Consider the following 27,301-nt stretch of genomic DNA (forward strand, 5'->3'; position numbering starts at 1 on the left):
CTTTTTCTAGTCATTCCATTCTTCCCAATTATACATCTAGAGCTATGGGGGAAGCAAGGCTTTTCAAGACACAATGCATGTGTTTCTGTTTCTCAACTTAAAGTAGTCATTCTCATTGGCTATAATAGAGGCCAAAAATCTATGTTAGAATTAGGGGTAGATTTACTGAGAAGCCCATAAAGCTTAAGGTTTGGGCTCTTCTAAGGCCCTGGCAGAGATGTTAGTGAGTGATTTTTAATTTGGAATTTTGCAATCTGACTTTTGTTGTTGTTGTTGTAACAATTAGGCCTCTCTAAATTGCATGAGCTTTGGGGCCCAAAGCACTCTCATTAGTTGTATGGTAAAGTCAACTCTTGATTATGAGCAGTGACAATCCTTGTAAAAAAACAGATTCCTGCCTCATTCAGGACCTATAGAATTACAACCCCCGTGGGTAATATCCAGGAAAGTCTGCATTTTCTTAAAGCATCCAGGTGATTCTTAAACTATATTTTGAGGATATATGCTTTAGAGAAAACAAATTCACCTGAGGAATAAGGGTACAGATTTGTTAAGGATGGACCATGGTGTAGTGCACTCTCAGGGATTAGACAGCCCCAAACTGACAGATTCATACAAGTCACCCTATGTCAGCCTTGTTTGTCAGCCATAATTTTGGATGGTGCAGTTTACAGGGTAAATCCCGTGCCTTGGGTTAAGGTATTCTCATCTAGAGAGTTTTTGCATTTGTTTATTTCAGGCATTCTAGTAGTACCAGTGGAATGATACAATTTCTTATATTAATTTCTCAGCTTTGCAGTTTTTGGACTCATGGAAGTCCAAAGCTATAAGCTTCCTGATGACAGGTATCAAGTCTACTTTTTAAGAAAATCACCATAAAATATGATACAGTCATTAAAAGAATGAAATCATATCCTTTGCAGGGACATGAATGGAGCTGGAGACCGTTATCCTTAGTAAACTAAGACAGGAACAGAAAACCAAATACTGCGTATTCTTACTTATAGGTGGAAGCTAAATGATGGGAACACATGAATACATAGAGGGGAACTAAACACACTGGGGTGTTTTGGAAGATGGAGGGTGGAAGGAGGGAGAGGATCAGGAAAAATAACTAGCTAATGAGTACTAGGCTTAATAGCTGGGTGATGAAACAATCTGTACAACGAACCCCCATGACACAAGTTTACCTATGTAACGAACCTGCACTTGTATCCCTGAACTTAAAATACAAAGTAAAATAAAATAAAAACATAAAAATTATATCTTCAATGTCCACATCAGTGTTGTACCCTAATAATTATTCAATAAGTGTTTGCTGAGTGAATGAAAAAATAACAAGTGAGATACCTAAATTTGCAACCCTTCCTCTACTGTAATTGATGTTCAGAAAAACAACATTTGGGAGAATGAACACAGGATGAGTTTAACGTTAAATCCTTGCAGGTGTGTGTTCCCAGCATACACATTTAATCTTTGAAACAACCAAATAATTAATATAATGTCTTAATAAATGTAATTAATATTGTCATTATCATTATCATTATTATTACTACATTTTAATAGTGGGCATTTGGGACTTAACCGTGGGAATTTATAAGTACGCATTATACTTCATATTGTTAGAGATATTCTATTGTTTGTAACCTATTAAAATATTTCTGTGTCACAAGATTATTATCCAATGTTTTATTATTAGCTTAATATTACTCATATACTTTATTAGTACATCATCCATGACTTTGTACAAGACACAAGATACACCATAAATTTTTTGATCTTGTCTAGGTAATAATTTCTTTGCTAATGTCATTTTTGTCTTTTCCATTAGCAAACTGGGAAAAACTAGAATGATAAAAAGAGAGACAGGTTTGAAATACTCATGAATTTTCAGATGCTTCTATCCTTCAATTTTAGAAGTTGGCAATTGCTTTCATGCTTCATTGAAAAATATCAATTTGGTAACATGATTGTTTCTGAATTTTACATTTGTGAAGATTATCCTTCACTCTAAAAATATTGGAGAAAATTCTGGGCATTTTTTTATTATCTAAGAAAATGTTCTATCAAATGCCATTTAGTTGATCCAACCTCTTATTCTCCTGAATAGTTTTGACACTAAACACATATATGGTAAATTAATCTTATGTTATTTCCTTGATAAAATATTATTTTTACCTGTGCTTTGTATATAAAGGTGGCATTGTTGACTAGAAAATATTAATATACTGTGTGATCTGTTAGTCTGCCGACATGTTTTCCAGCAGGGGTGACTGTTCGGACTGAATAGTCCACACTCTTAGTTTGGTCACTGTAAACATTTGTAATACAGCTGATTTGTCTCCCAGATGCAGCTTATAGTTAAAACAAAATAATTTTCTGTAATAATCTTTTAGTTTGACATTTTAAAGCTCCATTTCTAGTCTTTATTTGATATCAGATAGTCCATGTAAAAAAATCGGTATATTTTTTCTTATTTAGTACTTCTATTAAATTGATTAAATTTTATCCAGCCTCTTTTATTTTTTCTATTGGATTGGAAAAATATATACGCACATTACTTAATTATTAATACTTGATTATATTACTGTGTAATAATATGTAATTATATAATAATATATTAATAGTTATTAAACAAAAATATGTATTATTAATAATTATGCTTAAATGTTTAACATGCATAGTATTAATAAAATAGAAGGGTGCTCAATATTTTCACCTTTTTCCTAAACAACATACCCCTTATTGTTTCCTATCCTATATTACTTTTGTTCATCAACTAATTGCGCATTATAATATTAGCATTGCTTCACACATATCTCTGCTTAATTAGACTATCCATGTGTTTACCAAATTCTTTGCTCATCTTTAATCAATCTTTCTTGGTTTGATTTCCTTCTTCTTAAAAATCCTTTGGCAATTTTTCAGTGAGGGTTTATTGGAGGCAATCCCTTTCACCTTTGTCTAAATTTTGCTCATATTTTTGAAAGTTAGGTAGCTGGGTAAATAATTCTACGTTGCCCGTTACTTTCCTCTCAGTACTCTGAATATATAATTAGTGTTGTTTCACTTTTCTGTAGCTGCTGAAAATTTCACTATTAATTTGTTAATTCCTTTGTAAATAATCTTTTTCTTGTCTCTATTCCTTTTAACAAATCTTTGTAGTTGTTGAGCCAAAATCTCACTACATTGTCTCTAGTGCAGGTTTATTATCCTGCTTGAAAATTCCTGTTTTTCTTAATTCTGTATATCTGTGTTTTTTTCTTATCACTTCTGGAACATTTTCTCTCCCTTTGTTTTGATTGTTATATTCTGAACCTTCTTATTCAACTTTGCATGACTATTATCCTCACTTTTATTTTCAACTTCTATTCAGTGTTGCATATTCAATAATTTCCTTATGTTTGTCTTCAGTTTACTAATAACTCTTTAGCTCAATCTGTCCAAACTACCCATTTATTTCTTTCCAATTAATGTGTTTTTCAGTTCTAAAACTACTATTTTAAAAAATTGGTCTTTTTTATTCTGACTCATTATTTTTAATCTTGTAAAGTTTTTCCTTTAAATCTTTAATAAGTTTTTAGCATTTTATGGTCTCTATCTGCTTTTTTGTTTGTTTTGAGACAGGGTCTTTCTCTGTCACCCAGGCTGGAGTGCAGTGGCACAATCTTGGCTAACTGCAATCTCCACATCCTGGGCTCAAGAGATCCTCTTACCTCAGCCTCCCATGTAGATGGGACTACAGGTGCATGCCATCACACCTGGCAGTTTTTGTATTTTTTGGTAGAGACAAAGTTTCATCATGTTGCACAGTCTGGTCTCGAACTTCCAGACTGAAGCTATCCACCTGCCTCAGCCTCACAAAGTGGTGAGATTACAGGCGTGAGTCACCATACCTGGCCTCTATCTGCTATTTCTAATATAGTATTTCCAATCTTGGGAGTCTAATCTTACTCTTTGTTAGGCATTTTAAATCTCATTTATGATGGATTATTTTTCCTTGCATAATTCATAATTTTGGATGGTGCAGTTTACAGGGTAAATCCTGTGCCTTGGGTTAAGGTATTCTCATCTAGAGAGTTTTTGCATTTGTTTATTTCAGGTATTCTAGTAGTACCAGTGGAATGATACAATTTCTTATATTAATTTCTCAGCTTTGCAGTTTTTGGACTCATGGAAGTAAGCATAAATTTGAAACTAAAACCAATATGAATACAGGCCCATAACTAGAATTATTAGTGAGTCTTATTTTTCTCCTAAGTGAAGCCTGAGGCTGACCTATGTAATTGTCATCTCCCTCTACAGGAAAGTTGAGTTTCTCTACTTACGTGATTATCCTTTGAGATTAATGAAGTAATGCAGTATTTTTGCCTGTATTCTCTTTCTCTGGTTAAAGTTTCTGTGTCATGCTCCTTATTGTCTTCACTCCTCCTAGGTTCCCAAAATGTGTAACCCTTTTCCTGTACCATCCCCACCCAAGGGCAACCACAGAAAGCATCAGCAGCTCAGCCTTGCTGGTTTGTTCTGGGGAATCATTTGGTCAATACCTCAGTTCTGCCCTTAAGATCATTTAAAACAACATTGGAAAAAATATATATGCACATTACTTAATTATTAATAATTGATTATATTACTGTATAATACACAATTATAGAAATATGTTAGTAGTTATTAAACCAAAATATGTATTTTTACTTCATAATTACTCTTAAATTTTTAACATGCATAATTAGCTAATAAAATAGAAAAGTGTTTAATGTTTCTACCTTTTTCCCCAAACAATATATTCCACGTGCATGAATCTTGACGAGGTGTTATATAAAGGCTGTTTTTTCGTGTAAACTAGTTTGTCACATAGCTTGAATAGGAACAGAAGAGTAATTTATAAATAGGTATCTTCAGGCAAATAAAGTTAAGTAATGTGCCTAAGAATACATGCCAAGCAGAAATGAAAACCAGGTTTCCTGATTTCTATCTGGGGTTCTATTGAAAATAGCCTTAAGATGAAAAGTTAAAGTGACTTTTAAACTATATACCATAATTAGAAAAGATAAAAGAAATAAAAAGTGTTCTCTTAAATTAATGTCCAAACTGAAAACAAGGTGTGTGAATCTTGACTCATGTCATTTGATCTAAGGACTAGATAATGTGTCCTCTATTCAAATTCAGAGGTGTAAACAGTTCTATATTCAGAGATAAAAGGCAGTGTGAGTGTGAATATAGCCTCTTTGTGAAACAGAATTTAAGGAAGTGGGGGTGGATATCAGAAATATTCAAGAGAAAATTTTCAGAGAAATTAAAAGAGATTGTACCATTTTATAAAGGGGACAATAAATATATCAAACAGCAAATGTTTACTAAAAACCTACCAAGTTAAAGGTATAAAGCACAGTATTCATGTTTATTTGACTTCTGAGCTGCCTCTTGATATGTTTCTCTGATTGCCTTTTTGGTTGAATACTTCCTGAAGTCTCATCAGTAAGCTATTTCTCCAATAAAAGCTCTTACGTTACCTCTGGGTAGACCACTAACTACCTTAATCTAATTCCCAGCATGAGTTTTTATTACCTTTTACCCCAGTAGCTGAACCTCTTGACATCTTACTTCCCATTTTGTAGTCTACTGTTCACAGAGTAATTTCATACGGTAAAAGCTGTTCTCTCCCACAACATATCCAGAGGACTGGCTAATGAGGAGGCTCTGATACCTTTGGGGATTCCTATATTTTAATTATTATATACAGTAAGTCCTCACTTAACATCACCAATAGGTTCTTGGAAACCTTAACTACTCATCGCTAAAAGGGAACTCATTTCTCCATAGGCTAATTGATACAAACAAGAGAGTTAAGTTTCCACGGCATATTTCTGGTCACAAAAACATCACTAAACTTCTAAATAAAGACCAAAACACTTTTAATATTAAACATTGAAATAAATCTAAGCTATACATACACTTAAGAAAGATTAAAAACAAGTAAGATCATTTATTACGTAATTATTCCAGACCAGGGTTGTGGGTGGCCAGAGCTTACTCCATCAGTTTAGGGAGCAAGGTGGGAACCGTGGCTGGACAACACACCATCCCATCTCAGGGTGTGCTCACGCACACACCCACACTCACTCAGACAGGGACTCCATAAACATGCCAGTTCACTTGATGTGAACATCTCTGAGGCATGTAAGCAAATCAAAAGACCCAGAGAAAGCCCATGCAGACATGGGAGGAACACGTAGACTCCATAGAGACAGTAGCCTCAGCTGGGAATAGATTTTTTTTTCTCGTCAATGTTATGACAAAATGTTCATCGACAAAATAGCATTATTTGAGGACCTGCTGTATTATTTTCCAGTGCTTTTTACATCCCACTGTATTTACAGTGCACTGTGTTTCCAACCTGTAGCCATCATGGGTTCTAGTTCTTTTTCATTTACCACATTAAAATGAGCAGAAAGTGGTATGCTTAGAAATACAATAAATTATGGAGTGTTTATACCTATATTATTCTCAAAAAGTATTCCTAGCCAAACTTTATATGCCTGTTTGTATAATTATAGTATCATAGTGAAAGTTTTAGAAGTCAGTAAATTTAAAAATCTTGTTTTCCCGTAATTTACATCTGTATAAGGGCATTATAGAAAGTCAAAAAACATGAAATCATTTTTCTTCATGGGACAGGTTTGATATATTTTTAGCAAAATAGAAAGTAAAAATAAACCATTCCCTTTCCTAAATGACTTAAGGATTGCATCTGAGAATCTATGGAGACTCCCTTAGGTATCAGCGACCCATGGTTCCCTGATACACACTTCGGGTGGAACTATCATGTAAAATATTCTCACCTACCTTTTGTTTCAAAACGGAGGAATAGGAAAGACACAGCACAAGACTTCAGCACACTCTGATATTTACTTTCTAAAATAACAGGGAAATAGCACCATAAGCATAGCCTTTCTTTTCTTTTCTCTTTTTCCAAAAGCTTTTGCTAAAGTGGGTTTGTGTGTGGAAATTGTAGACAAAATACAATGATAAATAATTTACTTTCCATTTAGCAATGGTGTGACTATTTTATTTTCTTATTTCTTTGTTGAGCATGAGGAAATGTGAGTTCTTTACTTATCTTTCCATCTATCCATTCACAGTTCAATCATCCATCCCTCTGCCTATCTTCCTATTGATTCTCTAATCCTTTCTGCTGCTATATCTCATTCTATGTCATCATACAGGCTTATTATCCAGGCTGTCTTTCCTAATAACCCTCAATCCCACAGACAATATCTAGATTTTAGTGTGGATTTTTAATGTGTTTTCTACAGAGTAATGCTCTTAAGTTTCCTATAAGTCACTGTAAGCTTAATGGTGCCTTATAGCCAATACTTTTAGTTTCTCTCATTTAAAAACATGTTCAATCTGTACTAAATGGAAGAATTTCTTGAGTTACTGTAGGTAAAATCTACTTTCATTTTACTTTGAACTCTAAAAAGAATCAATTTACTTCCACGCATCCAACGATCAGCAACATGTTCATCAGCTCTCTAGGGCTCATGCAGAAAACCTCCCCACAGGCAAGATCTCTTCCTGTCATGTTCTGATAAGGGTAGATTTCACACCAGCATAAGCTGGATATTCTTCACAGTCTACTGGAAATCTGATCAGCTGGCTGAACAAAAACTGTCAAGGGTTTTGCTACTGACATTCTCAGTAGGGAACTTGTGGAGCCTTTCTTCTACGGAAATGATATAGTAGAAATTCTGCTCACCTGAATATTGTGGGGGGATTGTTGTCAGGATTGGGAGGGTTACCTACAGCTAAGAGCAGTACAATAATAAACTATAGACATTGTCTAATATCAGTTAGATGTATTTTTTCCTATTGTTTACAGGTGCTATCTCCAATTTAGGATATGTTCTGATGATATAATTCCACTGACACAAACAGCATACCAAATTGTGAATATTATACTAAAGACCTTGTGAGTACTTTAATATGATACATTTTATTATTTTGGAAATTAAATATATTAACTCCAAGGATAAGAATTTTTCTGTCCCTTATGGTGTGGGTCACTTAGTAGTAGGGAATATACCAATGAGTAAAGTCATTAATGCTTTCTGCCTTTGTGCTAAGGTAGTCATTACCATTCCCCTGTGTAACACAATGCACCAAGTTAATAAAGGAAGTTTACATAAATTTCATATCACTTGCTTTCAGTATTTTTTGTACTAAGAAATTTTATTTTTGAGTTAAAGTATTTTATTTTGTGTTAGGGTCTTTTTCACATCTTGGTTATATGTGAAAACAAGTCATCTAGAGAACACAGGGTGTGAATCTGCAAAAAGAACAGTGTAGATTGTTCCTTAAGTAAAACTGAGTTGTTCGTAGTACAGGTTGTTCATGGTTACACAGTCTTGGATTCTTGAAATGACTGTCTTCTTATTAGCTGGGGGAGTTGTTTTGAGGGATTTCTCTCTTTCATAAGATAAGCTTTCATTCTTTCATATGAACATGACTGAACATAGAGTGTGAATAATCTTCAAGCCCACAGTCTAATTGTTCTCCATTCACACATATTTATAGACTTCGCATGTCACCCCTGGGATACCGATATACTGCATATGTTTCCTATTGGGAAATGTTAGGTGCTCCCAGAGAGAAACTAACAGAGTCTAAATTTGGTGGAATAAATTCTACATTTTTAGGGAGAATCAACTGTTTGTGCAAAGACTTTAAGAAGTTCATTAGTATTCTTGGCATATGATATGAAAGGACACACATTCCTAAATTATTCATGTTACATATTTACATGATAAATATTAATTTTAGGTGAATTAATTACTTCCATATCTATTGACCTTTGCTTTGGCATTTGCTTTAGTCTAACAACTACATCTAAATAATGATATTCTTTCAGTTTTCCTTCTTTATCTGTGACTGTTTTGGTGTCTGCAGTGGTTTAGCAGTGGTCGGGGGCGGGGGGGAGCTCTAAAAGAAAATGCTTTAAAAAAATACCCAGTTGCAATTCAGAATTCCAAGGATCTTTGGAAAGTAATAACCTACAGGACATAATTGACATTCCAAAACTAAAATCCGATCTACCTCTAGCAATGAAATTATACTACCCTGGAAAGACTGCTATCATAAATCTACTTAAGAGTGTTAAAATGCAGCCATTAAAGTGGCCAAGAAAATATTAATGTACTAACATTACATGTTTTATGCTACTTCCTTATAACCTCAAGATACATTAGTAGTAAAATGTATCCCTCGGCTAGACTCCTAAATGAGTTGACATGCTGTGTAAAGTTAGTGGATACAGAACAATTAAATTTTGAAAGTTGCAGCTGCAAAACTTCAGTTTTTATCTTCTATGAATTACTGGTCATTGGTGTCAGTCCTTTTTGGGAGGGGCAGAGAAGCCATCTCTTCTTTGGTTTTTAAAACATTCATTTCTCTTGGTTCTTTATCATATTTTCTGATCATTTTTGCTCATATTCCTTCCCAAAATATTCTCCTTTTTTGGTATTTCATTTAGTGATATCAAAGAGGGCCTTTATCCTTGTTCTTTTTCTACCAAGGTATTTTCTAGGAAATCCAATCCTGTCCTCTCGTCTCCTCTCCTCCCCGCCCCTCTCCACAACCCGCCAAATACAACACGCTCATCTTTATTGGTGAGATTTGTCCTTTGTTTTTGTTTTTCTTTAGCGTTGTGCTTTAATACACACTGTTCCCTTGCCTGAAGGGAACTCCCTCTTGCACTCTTGCCATGCTTCCCTGTAAGTAGTGTCTCTGTCATCACTCAGCTCAAGTGCCACTCCCTCCATAAAGGGCTCTGTTTCTACTACTCCCTTACGCTCATTCTGAATCTTGGTTGTATGGCATACATATGGCATTTTAATTACTTGTTTGTCTACATGCTCTCCTGATAACTTTGAGGACTTTCATGACATGCAATCTGTATTGGTGTTTCTATCCTCACTCTCTTAAACAAATTGTATATGTTGATATACGTTCAATGTGCCAGTGAAAGAAGTCCTGTTATTCCTCAGACAGGAGGATAAAGACTGCTGACAGTACTGCTTAAAAATGTTCATATTTGTATGTGAACTTAAGATCTACTCATTCAATATACACTTGATCCAATAATTATGATAATTTTAGAATCATATTAATTAATATCTAAAATACATAGTTTTAGCTTGGGCCATATTGGATTCACTTATTCTTTTGTACCCTTAATACATCTGGTCCTGAAACAGATATAATTAAAAAAAAAAGATATATCTGTCAAACAATTGAAGAGTTTTAAAAAGTGCCTTTGGGTTAAAGATTTCTTTTACTGTAGTTTCTATTCTGTACTTATTTAAATCGAAATTGACAATTTTATTCAGTATCATAATTAACTTATTTTTAACCACATTTTTTCCAAATAAGATTTTTTTTTTGACAAGCAGGTTTTACTTCTTATATAATTTTGGAATTTAGAATATATATTTGCATGATCTGTGTATATTTACAAATAAATTTTTATTCTAGTTTTAAATTATTGTTTCTAAAGTTTGATGCAGAGGTTGAGTCAAGAAGGCCTTTGTCAAAATTTTAAAGAAACTTGTCAGTAAACCAGAACTGATCAAAGATGGAGTTGTACTAAATATTTTCACAACCATAATGTGGATTACCTGTTTACCATAGTGAATACCAACCACAATGTGAACAGAAATGCAGTTCTCATGCTCCGGATGGCTGTGTATATATCCCTTCAGAGCCATCACATGCTCAGTCAGTCTTTATAAGTGAATTCTTGAGAAGAAAGCAAAGGTTACCTTCTTTGTTCTTGGGGGTATTTAACTGTGAGAGGAGGTTTTCATTGGCCTGCACGCAGTACACCTCTCGGGTCTGGATGCCCCCGCCACAGAGGGCCGTCTGGTTGCCGCGTCTCTTGTCCTGCTGACTGAGCAAAGGGTCCACACGGCACTCAGTCCACTCTGTAGTTCTCCAGCCATACCTAAATAAAGAAAACACCACCAGCAGCAACCATAATTACTGAATGACATGTTTCTCTACTCCTGTCATACTTTCTTTTAATGAAAATTAGTCTCAAAAGCATTTTCCTAGTGAATCCATCATAGATTACATGTATGGTGCATATTTGGTTTCAATTCCTTCTTTATGCTCTGCAGTGCTCCATTTAATGAGGGGTTAAATTTAGGGTGATCCTGTTTTAATTGCAATTACTGGAAGTTACTTATAAATATTTTATGAAAACGGAGCATACTGCTGAAAACATGAAATTTTATGTTCAATTAAGCTGAACCCAGGCTTGCCCTTTCTTTTTGCCTATAAACAAAGGAGGATTGAATATGAAAATGGGAAACGTTCTGAGTGATGATGAACCAAAACATTTGCTTTGCCTTTTATAAAATAAATGAAAACTGCACAGTGTAGCAAAATTATAATTGTGTATTAGGGTTAAAAATTATAAGAGAATAAATCAGAGTTTTCTCTTTATTGTCAAGAGTAAGAATTTTTTTTTTTTTTTTTTTTTTTTTTTTTTTTGTGGCACTGAGCATTCCTAATGAGTACTGATGCATGATGCAAAGAGCTGGCACTTCTCATCAGTGGAGCACAGGAAAGAAGATCTTTGATGCTCAATTAAAGCTCCAATCAAGATTATGATGTGAGAGAAATGTCAGGGGATTGTCAGTCCAACATGTGATTGAAGGAGATAGCTAGGGAAACCTTTCCCGATGCCACCGAAGATAGGAAGTGATGGCATTTCTCTATCTCAAGGAAAATGGATATTGTAAAAGCACAAAGAAAATGACTCATGTAGCACTTTGTGTCACTTTAACCAAGATGCTTCCTTAGTAATCAGATGAACAGCCAACATAGGTGCAAATGGATGTGCTAATATTCATCTGAATCAGGCAGAAGGTTAAACTGCCCTCAGATGTCTAATCTAGATTCTTCACTCTGTCAATGGTAAGGTTTTGTGACAGTAAAGATGAACTTCATGCCTGTTTTTAAATTTTACAAGTGGGTATTTGTTGCTTAACGAATTGTGGGACTGGGTCATGAAGAAATAACACCTGACATTAATTTATAAAGGAAGTGCAGCACTCAGGTCAATTCTAGAAACACAGATAATTGATGCCTGGCTTGGGGATTGAAGGGGAACGAAGCAAAACCAAATAGACCATTTGTTAAGGGAGTTGCAATAAGCATTTTAAATAAATTGAAGTTCTGATTTAGGTCCCGCCAAAAAGTCCAATGAGAGGAATAGTCTTTCAATAATGTAAATTGGTTACACATTCTGTGAAAAATGTTACCCCAAAAAAAGGGCATGGAGAAAGATCCTGAAGGATATATATTTATTTTGTTAATTGTGTTTGAATATCTGAGAAGAAAAAGAATAAAGCACCTAGCTTGCAACAAAAATAGAAGAAACTCATAGGAGAGAAAACACAGGAAATCCTGGCAACTTCCTTGAGCCTATTATGTGGAAAGGAACCAGAACAATCAGTGGGATAGGCAGAGACATTGGGGAGGAAATTCTCTGTGGAGGTTTCAGTCACTTTTTACACTAGAGCACAACGGATGAGTCCAAAGTGCTGCAGAATTATATATCTGGTATAAAACATTACTTTTGTTGTTGTTATAGGAATAGTAGTAGTAGTAATTTGCCTCCCCACTGGTTCATAAAGATCTAGCTATATGCATGTTCTTTAAATGTTTGGAATAATCCAGAGATGCTCTCAATGAAGTTCACACATCTCTATTGAAAAACTAACATAAGTTGCTTTATAAATATCCTATATACAGATTAAGCTGAAATATTGCTATTACCAAAATAATTCACAATAATAACTTGGAAATTATATTTTAATACTGTCATACTGCCAAATGTTTCAGAATGTGTCTTATTTAATCTGAATTCAACGAATATTTATTGAACACTTATTTTGTACCAGGTACTGTGATATATGCTAGTAATTAAACAAAAAGCAAACAAGCAAAAAACCCAACCCCTTTCCTAATATTAGTAAGCACAGTCTTTGTCCTCATGGAACTTAAAGTCTCATTATTTTGATGTAGTATTTTGCTCTATTGAACAGGATTTGTTATACAAAGTACTGAATTTTAATAGCTAATGATAATCTATATTTAGAAAGTTTATTTTGCCTTGTGAAATGGAGGTTGACAAACTGTGGCCCAAGATCAAATCAACCTGCCACTTTTTTTTATATATCTAAATAAAATTTTAATGGAACACAGCCACACTCAGTTGTTTACATATTACCTCTAGCTCCAATAGCAGTGTTGAGTCATTGCAATAGAGACATGTGTGACCAGCAAAGCTTAATGTTTTAATTATCTACCCCTTTACAGAAAAATTTTGGCAACTCCTGTTATAGAAAATACATAAACATAGAATGGGTGCTAAAAATTTCATGGAGATTTAGTTTGTCAGAGACACTTTTACTCTGTAAAATCATTTTTTTTTAAGGATACTGTTTGTAAAGATATATTTTTGTGTGTGTAAAAATTACTGTTGCTCAGAATACTGTTCAGTCAAAATCAAAGAGCTGAGCAAATGTCGTTTGGGCAGACACTATACCCTTCTTTATTTACTCACATGGCACAGGGGGCAACTCCATCTCCTTGAGACAAACAGGGTTCTTTTTCCTCCAGTTCTGGACACTCCTTTTCACTGCCAATGGGAAACTGCCTGATGGTTCGTGTTCTTACACGCGTGCCTGCAGGGGACACCATGTCGTGGCATGTTTTTGAGCAGGGGCTCCACTCTGACCACTCAGAAACCTGGCACTCTTTGGTGATCACACAGGACTGGAAGGTCATTGGAAGCTTCTCTTGCTGGCAAAAGCTGTAAAAGAGCATTGATATTCTCATTACAGACTCACAGGCAGTTATGAACTTTGTCTTCTACACTCAAGAGTGAATCAACTTGGGCATTTTTATTTCTACTTGGAGGTGTGATTCCAATTTCATTGAAAATACATCAACCTTTACGATGTGGAAAAGCAGTTAGACTCAAAGCTAACATTTGCATATTCTTCTGTTTTCTAAGAGTTGTTAAACCATTCATAGGAAATAGAAAATAAAGTTAATTAAGTAAAATTAGCTAAAGCTAAGTTTACCATACTGTTCATTTTATTCATTTCAGACTTGTTTTAATTTAGAAAATGAGAAACCAAGAACTGTTAACATATGCTAATTTCCATTCTGTTTAGGGAATCAAGTAAATATGCCTGGATAACTGTGATGATTAATACTGAGTGTCAACTTGATTGGATTGAAGGATGCAAAGTATTGATCCTGGACATGTCTGTGAGGGTGTTGCCAAAGGAGAGTAACATTTGAGTCACTGGCTGGGAAAGGCAGACCCACCCTTAATCTGAGTGGGCACCATTGAATCAGCTGCTTGTGTGGCTAGAATATAAAGCAATCAGATAAACGTGAAAAGACTACACTGGCCTAACCTCTCAGCCTACACCTTTCTCCAGTGTTGGATGCTTCCTGCCCTCAAACATCAGACTCCAAATTCTTCAGTTTTGGAACTGAGATTGTCTCTCTTTGCTCCTCAGCTTGTAGACGGCCTATTGTGGGACCTTGTGATCATGTGAGATAATACTTTATAAACTACACTTTATATGTATCTATCTTGTTAGTTCTGTCTGTCTAGTGAACCCTGACTAATATAGATTTTGGTACCAGGAGTGGTTCTGGAGGGACAGAATATTAAGGATGGAGTTCTTTCATTGGTTTTGGGGTTTCTGGAGTTGGCTGCATAATATTAAATCCCAAAATGCTAAGGACTCTACTTCTAATAGTATGGAGAACACTCATAATCCTTGGCATGAACTGTTTAGGGAGTTATGTAAAATAAATGCATTTGATGCTCCTGATTCATCACTCATGAGAGGCAAGGAGTTTAGTGACTCTATACATAATACCTTTGACCATAAATGGAGAACCAAGAAACATAATGAAGTTAGTTCGTTGCTCCTAAGTTCAGTGGAAAAGTGATGAAAGAAAATGATGAACTCAGGAATTCTAACTCCTAGCTTCAGAAGCAGATACTGAGCTTCAAATCTACTAAGATTGTTTTGAGAGACTTATCTTCTGTTGAAAAAGAGCTGAAATTGTGGCAATACAGACACAAACTCTTATCATGCGAATGGGTCACCTGCAAGGAAAGGTGTATGCAAAGCCTCACCAGGTGTCTACTGTTAAAGTGAGGGCATTGATTGGGAAAGAATAGGACCCTGCAACTTGGAATGGGGACCTGTGGGAAGACTCTGATGAAACTGGGGACACAGAGTTTGTAAACTCTGATGAAACTTTTTTTTCCAGAAGAAACAACTTCTCTATCCCCAGTATTGGCAACATCCCCTCTCCAACCCATGCTGCCATCAGCCTTGCCACCTTTGTCTGAGAAAATAAACCCTGCACTGCCTGAGGCAATGGTGATGGCCTCCCCTGAGGCAGTTGCCAGGCAAGATCATGTTGATTCTCCTCAGGAGCCACTCCCAACACCCCTGTTTGCTTCTCCACCTATAACTAAAGTCCTGGCAGGCCCCTAGAGGTAAGGTTGAGTATGACCCATGAGGAGGTATGCTATACTTGAGAAGAACTGCTTGAATTCTCTAATTAATATAAACAGAAATCTGGAGAACAGGCATGGGAGTAGATATTAAGAGTGTGGGATAATGGTGGAAGGAAGATAGAGTTGGGTCAGGCTGAATTTATTGATTTGGGCCCACTAATTAGGGACTCTGCATTTAATGTTGTAGTTTGGGGAGTTATAAAAGGTCTAATGGTTTATTTGCTTGGCTAGCTAAAATATGGATACAAGATGCCCACTGTGAGCGAGCTGGAAATGCCTGATCTCCCTTGGTTTACTGTAGAGGAAGGGATCCAAAGGCTTAGGGAGATTAGGATGGTGGAGTGGATTAGTCACTTTAGACCTACTCATTCCAGCTGGGAGGTCTAGAAGATATACCCTTGACCAATGCCTTGCAAAATAGATTTGTGAGGGTAGCACCTGCATCTTTGAAAAGCCCTGTAATTGCTCTTCTCTGTATGTCAGATCTAACAGTGAAAACCACAGTCACTCAACTACAAAACTTAAATACAATGGGAATAATTGGATCCTGAGGTGGTATGGGCCAAGTGGTGGCACTCAACCATCAAAGGCAAGGTGGGCATAGCTATTGTAATGGACAGCAGAGGCAAAGCAGCAATCAGAATAGTCTGACTCATGTAGACCTCTGGCATTGGTTAATTAATCATAGTGTTCCTAGAAGTGAAACTGATAGGAAGCCTACTGTATTCCTACTTAATTTATATAAGCAGAAAACTTCTAGGTCAAATGGACAAAATACATTTGAATCATAAAAACAGAATCATGGCCCCTCAATCAATTTCCAGATTTGAGCCAGTTTACAGACTCAGAACTTCTTGAATAAAAGGGAGGCCGGGTCACCTTGGGGAAGAATACCACTATATTATGTACAATTTATGCTGTTAATCTTTCTTCCATCCTTCCCTAAGAAAACATCTGGCCTTTTATCTGGGTAACTGTGCATTGAGAAAAGGGAAATGATCAGACATTTTGGGGACTACTAGACACTGGCTCTGAGCTGACATTGATTCCAGGGGACCCAAAATGTCATTGTGGTCCACCAGTTATTGAGGTCAGGTAATTAACAGAGTTTTAGCTCATGTCTGACTTACAGTGGGTCCAGTGGTTCCTGTTCATTTCCCCAGTGCCAGAATGCATAATTGGCATAGACATATTTAGCAGTGGGCAGAATCCCCACATTGGCTCCCTGACTGGTAGGGTGAAGGATATTATGGTGGGAAAGGCCAAATGGAAGTCATTAGAGCTGCCTCTACCTAGAAAAATAGTAAATCAAAAACAATATCGCATCGCTGGAGGGATTGAGGAGATTAGTGCCACCATCAAGGACTTGAAAGACACAAGGGTGGTGATTCCCACCACATCCCCTTTTGACTCTCCTATTTGGCCTGTGCAGAAGACAGACAGATCTTGGAGAATGACAGTGGATTATTGTAAGGTTAATCAAGTGGCAACTCCAACTGCAGCTGTTATACCAGATGTGGCTTCATTGCTTGATCAAATTAACACATCCCCTGGTACCTGGTATGCAGCCATTGACTTGACTTGGCAAATGCCTTTTTCTCCATTCCTGTCCATAAGACCCATCAGAAGCAATTTGCCTTCATCTGGCAGGGCTAGCAGTATACCTTTACTGTCCTACCTCAGGGGTATATCAACTCTCCAGCTTTGTGTCATAATCTTACTCAGAGGGACCGTGATTGCTTTTCACTTCCACAGAGTATCACACTGGTCCATTACATTGATGACATTATGCTGATTAGATCCAGTGAGACCTAGATTTAGAAGTAGCAAACACACTGGACTTATTGGTGAGACATTTGCATGCTAGAGGATGGGAAATAAATCCGACTAAAATTCAGGGACCTTCTACCTCAGTAAAATTTCTACGGATCCAGTGGTGTGGGCCTGTCAAGATATTCCTTCTAAGGTGAAGGATAAGTTGCTGCATTTGACTCCTCCTACAACCAAGAAAGAGGCACAATGACTAGTGGGCTTATTTGGATTTTGGAGGTAACACATTCCTCAATTGGTGTGTTAGTCTGGCCCATATACTGAATGACCTGAAAGACTGACAGTTTTGAGTGGGGTCCAGAACAGGAGAAGGCTCTGCAACGGGCCAAGGCTGCTGTGCAAGCTGCTCTGCCATTTGGGCCATATGACCCCCCATATCGAATGGTGCTTGAGGTGTCAGTTGCATTTAGGCATGCTGTTTGGAGCCTTTGGTAGGCCCCCATAGGTTAATCACATTAGAGGCCTCTAGGATTTTGGAGCAAGCCCCTGCCATCTTCTACAGATAATTACTCTCCTGTTGAGAGACAGCTCTTGGCCTGTTACTGGACTTTGGTGGAAATTGAACATTTCATTATAGGTCATCAAGTCGCCATGTGACCTGAACTGCCTATCATGAACTGGGTGCTTTCTGACCCATCTAGCCATAAAATGGATCATACACAGCAGCATGCCATCATCAAATGGAAGTGATATATATGTGATCAGGCTAGAGCAGGTCCTGAAGGCACAAGTAAGCTACATGAGGAAGTAGCACAAATGCCCACGGTCTCCACTCCTGCCATCCTGCCTTCTCTCCCCCAGCCTGTACCTATGACCTCATGGGGAGTTCTCTATGATCAGTTGACAGAGGAAGAGAAGACTAGGGCCTGGTTCACAGATGGTTCTGTATGATATGCAGGCACTACCTGAAAGTGGACAGCTGCAGCACTACAGCCCCTTTCTAGGACATCCCTGAAGGACAGCAGTGAAAGGAAATCTTACCAGTGAGCAGAATTTTGAGCAGTGCACCTGGTGGTGTACTTTGCATGGGAGGAGAAATGGCCTGATGTGTGATTATATACTGATTCATTGGCTGTAGCCAATGGTTTGGCTGGATGGTCAGGGACTTGGAAGAAGCATGATTGGAAAATTGGTGACAAAGAAATTTGGGGAAGAGATATATAGATGAAACTCTCTGAGTGGTCAACAGCTGTGAAGATATTTGTATTCCATGTGAGTGCTCACCAATGAGTGACCTCAGCAGAGGAGGATTTTAGTAATCAAGTGATTAGCATGACACATTCTGTGGACACCACTCAGCTTCTTTCCCCAGCTACCCCTGTCATCACCCAATGGGCGCATGAACAAAGTGGCCATAGTGGCAGGGATGGAAGTTATGCATGGGCTCAGCAACATGGACTTCCACTCACCAAGGCTGACCTGGCTATGGCCACTGCTGAGTGCCCGATTTGCCAGCAGCAGACACCAACACTGAGCCCTTGATATGGCACCATTCCTCAGGGTGATCAGCCAGCTACCTGGTGGCAGGTTGATAACATTGGACCTCTTCCATCATGGAAAGGGCAGAGGTTTGTACTCACTGGAATAGACACTTTACTCCTGATATGGGTTTGCCCATCCTGCATGCAATGCTTCTGCCAAGACTACCATCAATGGACTCACGGAATGTCTTATTCACCATCATGGTATTCCACACAGCATTGCCTCTGACCAAGGCACTCACTTCACAGCTAAAGAAGTGTAACGGTGGGCTCATGCTCATGGAATTCACTGGCCTTACCATGTTCCCCATCATCCTGAAGCAGCTGGATTGATAAAGTGGAGGAATGGCCTTTTGAAGTCACAATTACAATGTAAACTAGGTGACAATAGTTTGCAGGGCTGGGGCAAAGTTCTCCAGAAGGCCATGTATGCTCTGAATCAGCATCCAGTATATACTGTTTCTCCCATAGCCAGAATATATGGGTCCAGGAATCAAGGGATGGATGTGGAAGTGGCTCCACTCACCATCATCCCTAGTGATCCACTGGCAAAATTTTTGCTTCCTGTTCCCACAACATTACGCTCTGTTGGCCTAGAGGTCTCAGTTCCAGAGAGAGAAATGCTGCCAACAGGAGACACATCAATGATTCCATTAAACTGGAAGTTTAGTGGAAGTTAAGGTTGCTACCTGGAACTTTGGGCTCCTTCTACCTTTAACTCAACAGGCTAAGAAGGGAGTTACAGTGTTGGCTGGGGTGATTGACCCAGACTAACAAGATGAAATCAGTTTACTACTACATAATAGAGGTAAGGAAAAGTATGCATGGAATACAGGTGATCCATTAGGGTGTCTCTTAATATTGCCATGCCCTGTGATTAAGGTCAATGTGAAGGAAAGTGGATAAGATAAGGAAAAATATGCATGGAATACAGGAGATCAGTTAAGGCAACTCTTAGTATTACCATGCCCTGTGATTAAGGTCAATGGGAAATTACAACAGCCCAATCCAGGCAGGACTATAACTGGCCCAGACTCTTCAGAAATGAAAGTTTGGGTCACTCCACTAGGAAAAAAAACCACAGCCTCCTGAGATGCTTGCTGAAGGCAAAGGGAATACAGAATGGATAGTAGAAGAAGGTAGTCATCAATATCAGCTACGATCACATGACTAGCTGCAGAAAAGAAGACTGTAATTGTCATCAGTATTTCCTCCTTCTTTTGTTAAAAGCATGTTTGTTTGTGTGCACACTTGTACTAAGAAAATATCGTCATTTTATTTCCTTTTTCCCTTATCATGTGACATAGATTTACTGACTTCATGTCAGTATTTAAGTATTGTAAACTTTATGTAATAGTATTTTGTTTGGGGATTGTTGCGTTTCCGGTTGTACAAAGGATAGTTGTATTATGTTAGGTATAATTATGACCTTACTACTGTCTTTATTTTAAGATTATGTATTGTCTCAGGAGATGTGTATGGGTTCAAGTTGACAAAGGGTGGATCTGTGATGGTTAATACTGAGTGTCAACTTGATTGGATTGAAGAATGCAAAGTATTGATGCTGGGTATATCTGTGAGGGTGTTGCCAAAGGAGATTAACATTTGAGTCAATGGGTTGGGAAAACCAGATCCACCTTTAATCTGGGTGGGAACCATCTAATCAGCTGCCAGCAAATCTAGAATATAAAGCCATCAGAAAAACTTGAAAAGACTAGACTGGCATAACCTCAGCCTACATCTTTCTTTTGTGATGGATGTTTCCTACCCTCGAACATCAGACTCCAAGTTTTTCAGTTTTGGGACTCAGACTGCCTATCCTAACTCCTCATCTTGCAGATGGCCTATTGTGGGATCTTGTGATTATATGAGTTAATAATAAACTCATATGTATGGCCTATTAGTTCTGTCCCTCTAGAGAACCCTGACTAATATAATAACTTAATACCATATTGTTTAGAATAGAAAAAAATTTAATATGTGCCTTAACATTATTTTAAATATCACTTGAAACTTTAGATGTGATTTTTAATTATAATGTATGCTTATTCAAGTACATCCACTTTTCTGTTCAAACTTTGACACATAGAATACATGTGGGTTTCCTAATTAAATATAACATAAGTATTAATAATATGCATCTATTTACCTATAAACTGTAGAGATATCCATTAAATATACCTTTAATATTTATTTTATCAGTATTTATGTTCAAACTTTTATCTATCTACTTGTACTTCAATTAAAGGGATGGTGGATTCTAAATTATAATGTCTACATGTGAAGATGAAGATGATGGTATGGATGTCATCAATTGGTGGTTCATATACTTTGAAGAGTTTTTGTGGAATTGGATGGATTTGTGTTGATTCGTAGTTTAACTCTTGCCCATTCTCAATAATAATAGTGTATATTTACAAGACACAGGCAACTCTCTCTATGAAAAGCCATCTGGTCCAATGGGAAAATGCACTGATTATTCTGTCTCATCATTCAGTTGCCTTATTTAACTGTGGTAATCAACCATAGAGATGCTGGCCCATTTTAATGCAACAACTCACATTCAGTCTTCTTAATCCTACTGGTAAATGTATGAAAATTACATTCCTAGGAGACAATTACAGCTTAAAGCATCACAGTCAATTTGTCTGAGTTGAGAGGTCTGGGAAGAAGATCTGAGAGTGGTGGTAAAAGGGCTCTGTGAGTCAGCTCTGTTTTTCCTACAACAGAGAGGACCAAACTCCCATTACTACTCAATGTTATGTATTGATGCTAACCATGAAGCAAGACTTTCTCTTTGATGAGCAAAATTTCACTCTTATACTTATGAGTTTATCAATAAAAATCATGCAAAATAATGACTGACACCTTCTGTAACCTCTCTCTTACAAAACTCTACATATTTCATTTCCTTTAGATATATTTCTTATCCTTCCTAATATTATTTTCTATATTCATATGCATATATTATCCTATTTTTAATACTTATTAAGCTCATATTGTATGTGCAGAGAAAGGATTAACAATCTCAGCTTTTTGTAGAGAATATGACCATTGGTTAACTGCCTCCAGTTAGTTACTCTGGTAACCTGATAAAAGAAGAATGCCAACTTGTTACTAGATTATATTATTTATGATAAAATTTCTCCTGAGATAAATTGCACCTTCTCTGGGGACACTGTGAATATCTGGTAAGCAGTCACAGCTTTGGGCTTCTCTGCATATGACAATTCTTAGAACAGAGCTTGTCTCTTGTGGCGACCTTGGAGACAATGACTGTAGGATCACTTGGAGAGATACAGGTCTTGTGGGAAATAAAGCTTTTAAGCCAGGAGAGCTCCTGGACCTACCTGATGTGGAACTCATCTTGCATCTGAACTGTGCTACATGGATATCTAGGAGAGTTCCAACCAGATGAGCAATGTGTGATACTACAACAATGACAAATTCCAGTTCTAGTTCTGTGTCCTTTTAAACAGACTGATGCTGGGGTGACTTATGGTAGACTTCTGAGTCTTGAGAATTTGAATGTTTGGTAGAGCCTAAATTTAAAACAACTCACATTACCTCGTTTAATGCCCTCAATAATCTTTTTATCTGGATATCACTATTAGTCCCATTTCATAGGGTAGCAGCCTTCGGGAGGTTAGAAAACTTGGTCAAGTTCACATAGAGTAAGCAGTTGACTGGAATTTGAACTTGGATTTCCTAAAAGCAAGGCCCATGTTCTTAATCTTACTTCTCACAGTTTAAACTGGCTATAAATCTCAGTTTGTTAGAGCGACTGCTTTTTTAGCCAAAGCCAAAGTTACTGATATATTGTGATCAACTAGTATCACTATCTCACAGACACAGGATTTGTACTATCTATGCACTTTGCAAATGTGCTGCTTGTCCAAAGGAGAACTTAGGAATTATGGAAAAGCCAAACCAGATATACTTGTCTAATAAATGTTAACAATTTTCAACACAGGTACTAAATATGAGAAATTAGTAGCATAAAGAAAAAGAAAGATATGATATTATATGATTATATAGTTTACATATATAATTTACAGATATGTGTGTGCATATATGTGTAATGTGTGTGTGTGTAGTTTATCTTTTCTATAATTTTTCAATACCCCAAATATTTCAACAAATATGTATTAAGTAATTCTACTTAATACTGGGCTTCAGAAGTACAAAGACAAGATTACAGCAATTAAGTTGGAATCATGTAATTTTGCTAGGGGAGGCACAGAAAGTTACATAAAGTAGTAGGTTACTATGGTGAATTTTAAATTACATATTATAATTCATCATGTTGAGATGAAGGTAATTAATGGAAATATCAGATAAATAGCTTTTTTGTTGTTTTCTTATTTAACAGTGGGTGGGAGAAAATGGATTTTTCCTTAGCCTCAATTTAGACAGTTTTGGGTGAGTAGTGAAAATAAGAATGGAAATTGAAGGCTTAGGTTTGATTCTAGACTGTTATGTAGGTCTAGAATAAGACCTCCTGTGGGTGAGAATGCCATTGAAAGATGTGGCACAAAAAGAAGATGATATTTGTATTTTACGTAGATTCTGGTGGTGAGGTGGGAGAATGAATTATTACACTACAAGATTGAGATAAGAAGATTCTCATGATGATGATAACATTAGTATTATAATAAACATATAATAGCACTTCCTATGTACCAGACACTGTTCTAATCTTTATATGTATAAAATGTACTGAATTATTAATCCGAGATTTACTTCAGAACAATTTCATGAAGTAGGTATTATTACTATTTCAACTTTACTGATGAGGAAAATGGATACAAGCAGGTTAAGGTGTTTTCCCAAGGTCTTGCTTAAGAAGCAGTCAAGCTGAGTGAGGTATGATGATGAATACAGGCAATCCATCATTGAATGTCTACAAAGAACCAGATACTGTGTTGAGTTTTACCTAGAATATCTCAGATAATCCTCAAAACTACTTTGTAAAGCAGAGATCCACTCTATCTATCCACATATTTATTTTTAATAGTTCCTACCAGGAGCTATTCTCTAAATGCATCACTTTTAAAAAACATATTTTTTAATAATTAAAGCTTTCTTTAACATCACAATTTTTTTTAAAAAATGTATCTTTTTTCCCAGATTTATTGAGACATGATTTATTTTTACAGACAAGGAAATGAAATTTAAATGTTTTCTCCAAGTCATACAGCTAGAAATGAGCAGGCCTGGGATTCAAACTATATTTTTCTGCTTATGAGGGTTTCAACAAAGGCAACTGTAGTAGAAACTAAAAGGAGTTGTAAACTACAAGAGGAGAGGAATTAGGGACTATAAGACCTGGTGTATAGTTGAAGGAATTAAAAGAGAACAAGCAGCCATTGAATAATTCAGATGTTTCTAACTTTGGCAATCTTGTGAATGACAATGCAGTTCTCTGAAATGCAGAACACAGAATGAGAAGCAAATTTCTGGCAGTTTATAAATGAGTTTAACATCAATTTCTTGACTTGATGTGGATATATCCAGCATATATCCAGTAGGCAGAAACGTTGAGTAGACAGATGCAGAAGTAAAGGCTGGAATTTAGTTGAAAGCTCAAGATGGCATATATGCTTCTTAGAAATCACAAGCATATCAGAGTTCAAAGCCAAGGTCACAGGAGTAGATGAGCATTCGCACACTAGGACTCATTTTATGGCTGCATCATACACACATAGCCTTAAAGCCTTGGTAGGACCATGAGGACTGTGATGTTCATTTCTTTCATTTTGAAAATGGATAGGTTGTGTATCTTCACTGGACTGGCAAAACCTGAACTGTCACCTGAAACATGTGAATCACATTTGAAAATGCTTTGCTTAGAATTGACTTATTTAACCTCTTTCTTTCATCCCTCCTCTCTCTGTATATGTATATATGTATCTATCTATCTATAGATATAGACACAGATACATGAAAAAACGTTTTTAAAACTTTTCTTCCTAATAAGGAGAAAAACAAACGATCGTTGCATGTTGGGTGTCACCCCAGGTCCACTGCTTCTAATACAGGGAAAGTCATGAAAATGAGCCCAATAATTTCTCATCATTTTGCTGAAGTTTAACATCTGCAGTCTAGGATACTGGAGTGGAAATTGTTCCTACTGGCTCAGTCTAATCTAAAGTTTTGCTAATCAAAACCTGGGCTGTGGACCAATACCATCAGCACTAACTGGGAGCTTGTCAGACTCCCGCTCCACACTACAAATCAGAATCTGATTTTAAAAACATTCCCAGAAGATCCATATGCACAGTAAAGTTTGAGAAACACTGGTCTAGAGCTAACTTCCCCAAGCACTCAAAAAATATAAGCCAGCCAACATTTACACTTAATCTTCATCAATGTAGCCCTACTTCTAACAGACAACAGAAATTCAGTATATTACACAGATAGAATTTATTACCAGATATTAGGCAGTTTACCAAATAATTGGATAGGCTGGAGGAAGAAGCCCTAAGCCAAGTTTCCAGAGAAACTTCCAGCCCTCCGAATTGCATTGCTGTTTCTCTAAAGCTTTTTCATAAAGCTCTTTTCTGTGGCTACAGGAAGCTATGTTGCTGCTGGCACAAACTGCCCCATGAAATGGATACTCTGCCTCTCCTATTGACCTCAGTTCAGAATCTAAGCCCAGCTCCAGAACATGTAATTGTTGGAATCTAAATCACATCCAGGCACCTGGCTGCAAGCAACTTTGGGAAATATCAATTTTAGTTTCCTGCCTTTGTAGTTCAGGAAGTCCCGCTAGTGCAGTGCTAGTCAAAATGTGATCCATGAATGAGGGCAACTGTTTGTTGGGGTGTGCAATGAGCTAAGCACAGGAATTGGGAATAAATACTGAGGCAATTTTACAGCAATTTGAAATTGCTGTGACATCTTTGTGCATGATCAGTGGACCTAACTTGATGAACAGGGTATAGGCTAGTTTTGTTACTGTTGAATTCTATTTTGAGAGGTATGTGGCATGAACTACGTAATAGACATGCAGAGTAAGGCCATGCTACTGGAAGTGCAGGAAGTCAAATGAAAACAAGCAACCAAAAATGTGACCCTTTGCCCCAGATAGCTTGAGAAGCTCTGCACTGGTGGAGTTGGATGATTCATGAGCCCAACCTATCTATGGGACTCTCCTAAACCCAGTTCAATTCCTAGCCCCTTTGTGAGGCTTATCATACTGTAATAAGCTTGTATGACTTTTCATAAATATAAAGCATTTTAGCACTTAAGAATATATTACATGTAACCAAGAGCCATAGCAATATTTCATTTTTAGCCTCTGTAGAATTAGTCTCTAATAAGCACTTATAGTATTCTTATTGAGTTACAAAAATGTTTTCTTCCTGTAAAGATACAAATAAATTTAATACTTTTTATAATAATGATATTACCTGACATCACTTGACAATATTAACAAATTTCCCCAATATTTGTAATGTGAACAAACAATTTAGTGTTCAGAGTAGAGTAAAATATTCATTTTGTGTAAAGCAAAATATATTTGCAGGCTTGTAGACTTTGTAATGACAGCATGGCCACAGATAAATTGAATTAGATAATTTGTCCCAGGAATGAAAATGGCTGTTCCAATACTGGCCTTCAAAATATAAGAGTAATGGGACTTAAGCCATACGCAAAGTGTTACTGTAACTCTATTGACTAATTGAAAAAGGAAATAAGCTTTTCAAGGTAGATGCATTTTTAACAAATGCTAAGACAGCCATCAGCCGATTGACAGTCAGGTCTGTAGTCTCAACTCTTATGCTTTCATGTAAAAAGATTATATTTAAAATTATACTCAGATTTAGTACTAGAATGTAATGCTAGTAGGAAATATATACATTTTCCGACAAATCTATTGTTTGCTTTTTCAATACTAACAAATGGGGTAGGAGGCTTTCTCAGTTTTTCTGAGTCCCTTACTTCTAGCAAGACAGAGGACGATGACTGCTGTGCTCATAGACCTAAGATATTCCTAAACTGCCGCCCTTGAATTACATGACCCTGAGTAGGTAGTGATCATTCCGTCCCACAGTTTTTCCATATAGTGAAATGATATTTTACTAAAAGATCAGTAATGTCCCTTTCTTCAATAAAATTGTACAACATTTTAAATTTTTATAACTTACCCTAAGTTCTGATTGGCTTGTGTTTTCAGATTGAATCTTAAAAAAATAGACTTTTCCACCTTTAACTGAGTTCAAGTCATAGTCCTTTCTCGAACACAAAATTAAATTTCTTATATTTACTTATTTATTCATTTATCAATTCAAATGAGTGTTCTACAAATTCCCTGAATGAATTTTACTCTCTAAGTGTGCCCGTTCCATCGTGGAATTCA

At 36.7% G+C, this 27,301-nt stretch overlaps 2 protein-coding genes across 2 annotated transcripts in view; both read right to left on the minus strand.

Moving 5' to 3' along the window:
- NDUFA4 (NDUFA4 mitochondrial complex associated) overlaps positions 1 to 27,301 on the minus strand; it is a 711,072-nt gene that overhangs the window by 680,776 nt on the left and 2,995 nt on the right. The gene's annotated exons all lie outside the window — the stretch shown is intronic.
- Positions 1 to 27,301, minus strand: part of THSD7A (thrombospondin type 1 domain containing 7A) — a 495,713-nt gene that overhangs the window by 234,666 nt on the left and 233,746 nt on the right. The window contains exons 3-4 of the mRNA XM_050783030.1: positions 13,634 to 13,882; positions 10,821 to 11,002 (exon numbers count right to left, since the gene is read on the minus strand). Of these exons, the coding sequence (XP_050638987.1) occupies positions 10,821 to 11,002; positions 13,634 to 13,882 (431 nt within the window). The remainder of the gene's footprint in view (positions 1 to 10,820; positions 11,003 to 13,633; positions 13,883 to 27,301) is intronic.

This window comes from Macaca thibetana, chromosome 3 (genome assembly GCF_024542745.1).
Source record: "Macaca thibetana thibetana isolate TM-01 chromosome 3, ASM2454274v1, whole genome shotgun sequence".
In the NCBI taxonomy this organism is placed as follows: domain Eukaryota; kingdom Metazoa; phylum Chordata; class Mammalia; order Primates; family Cercopithecidae; genus Macaca; species Macaca thibetana.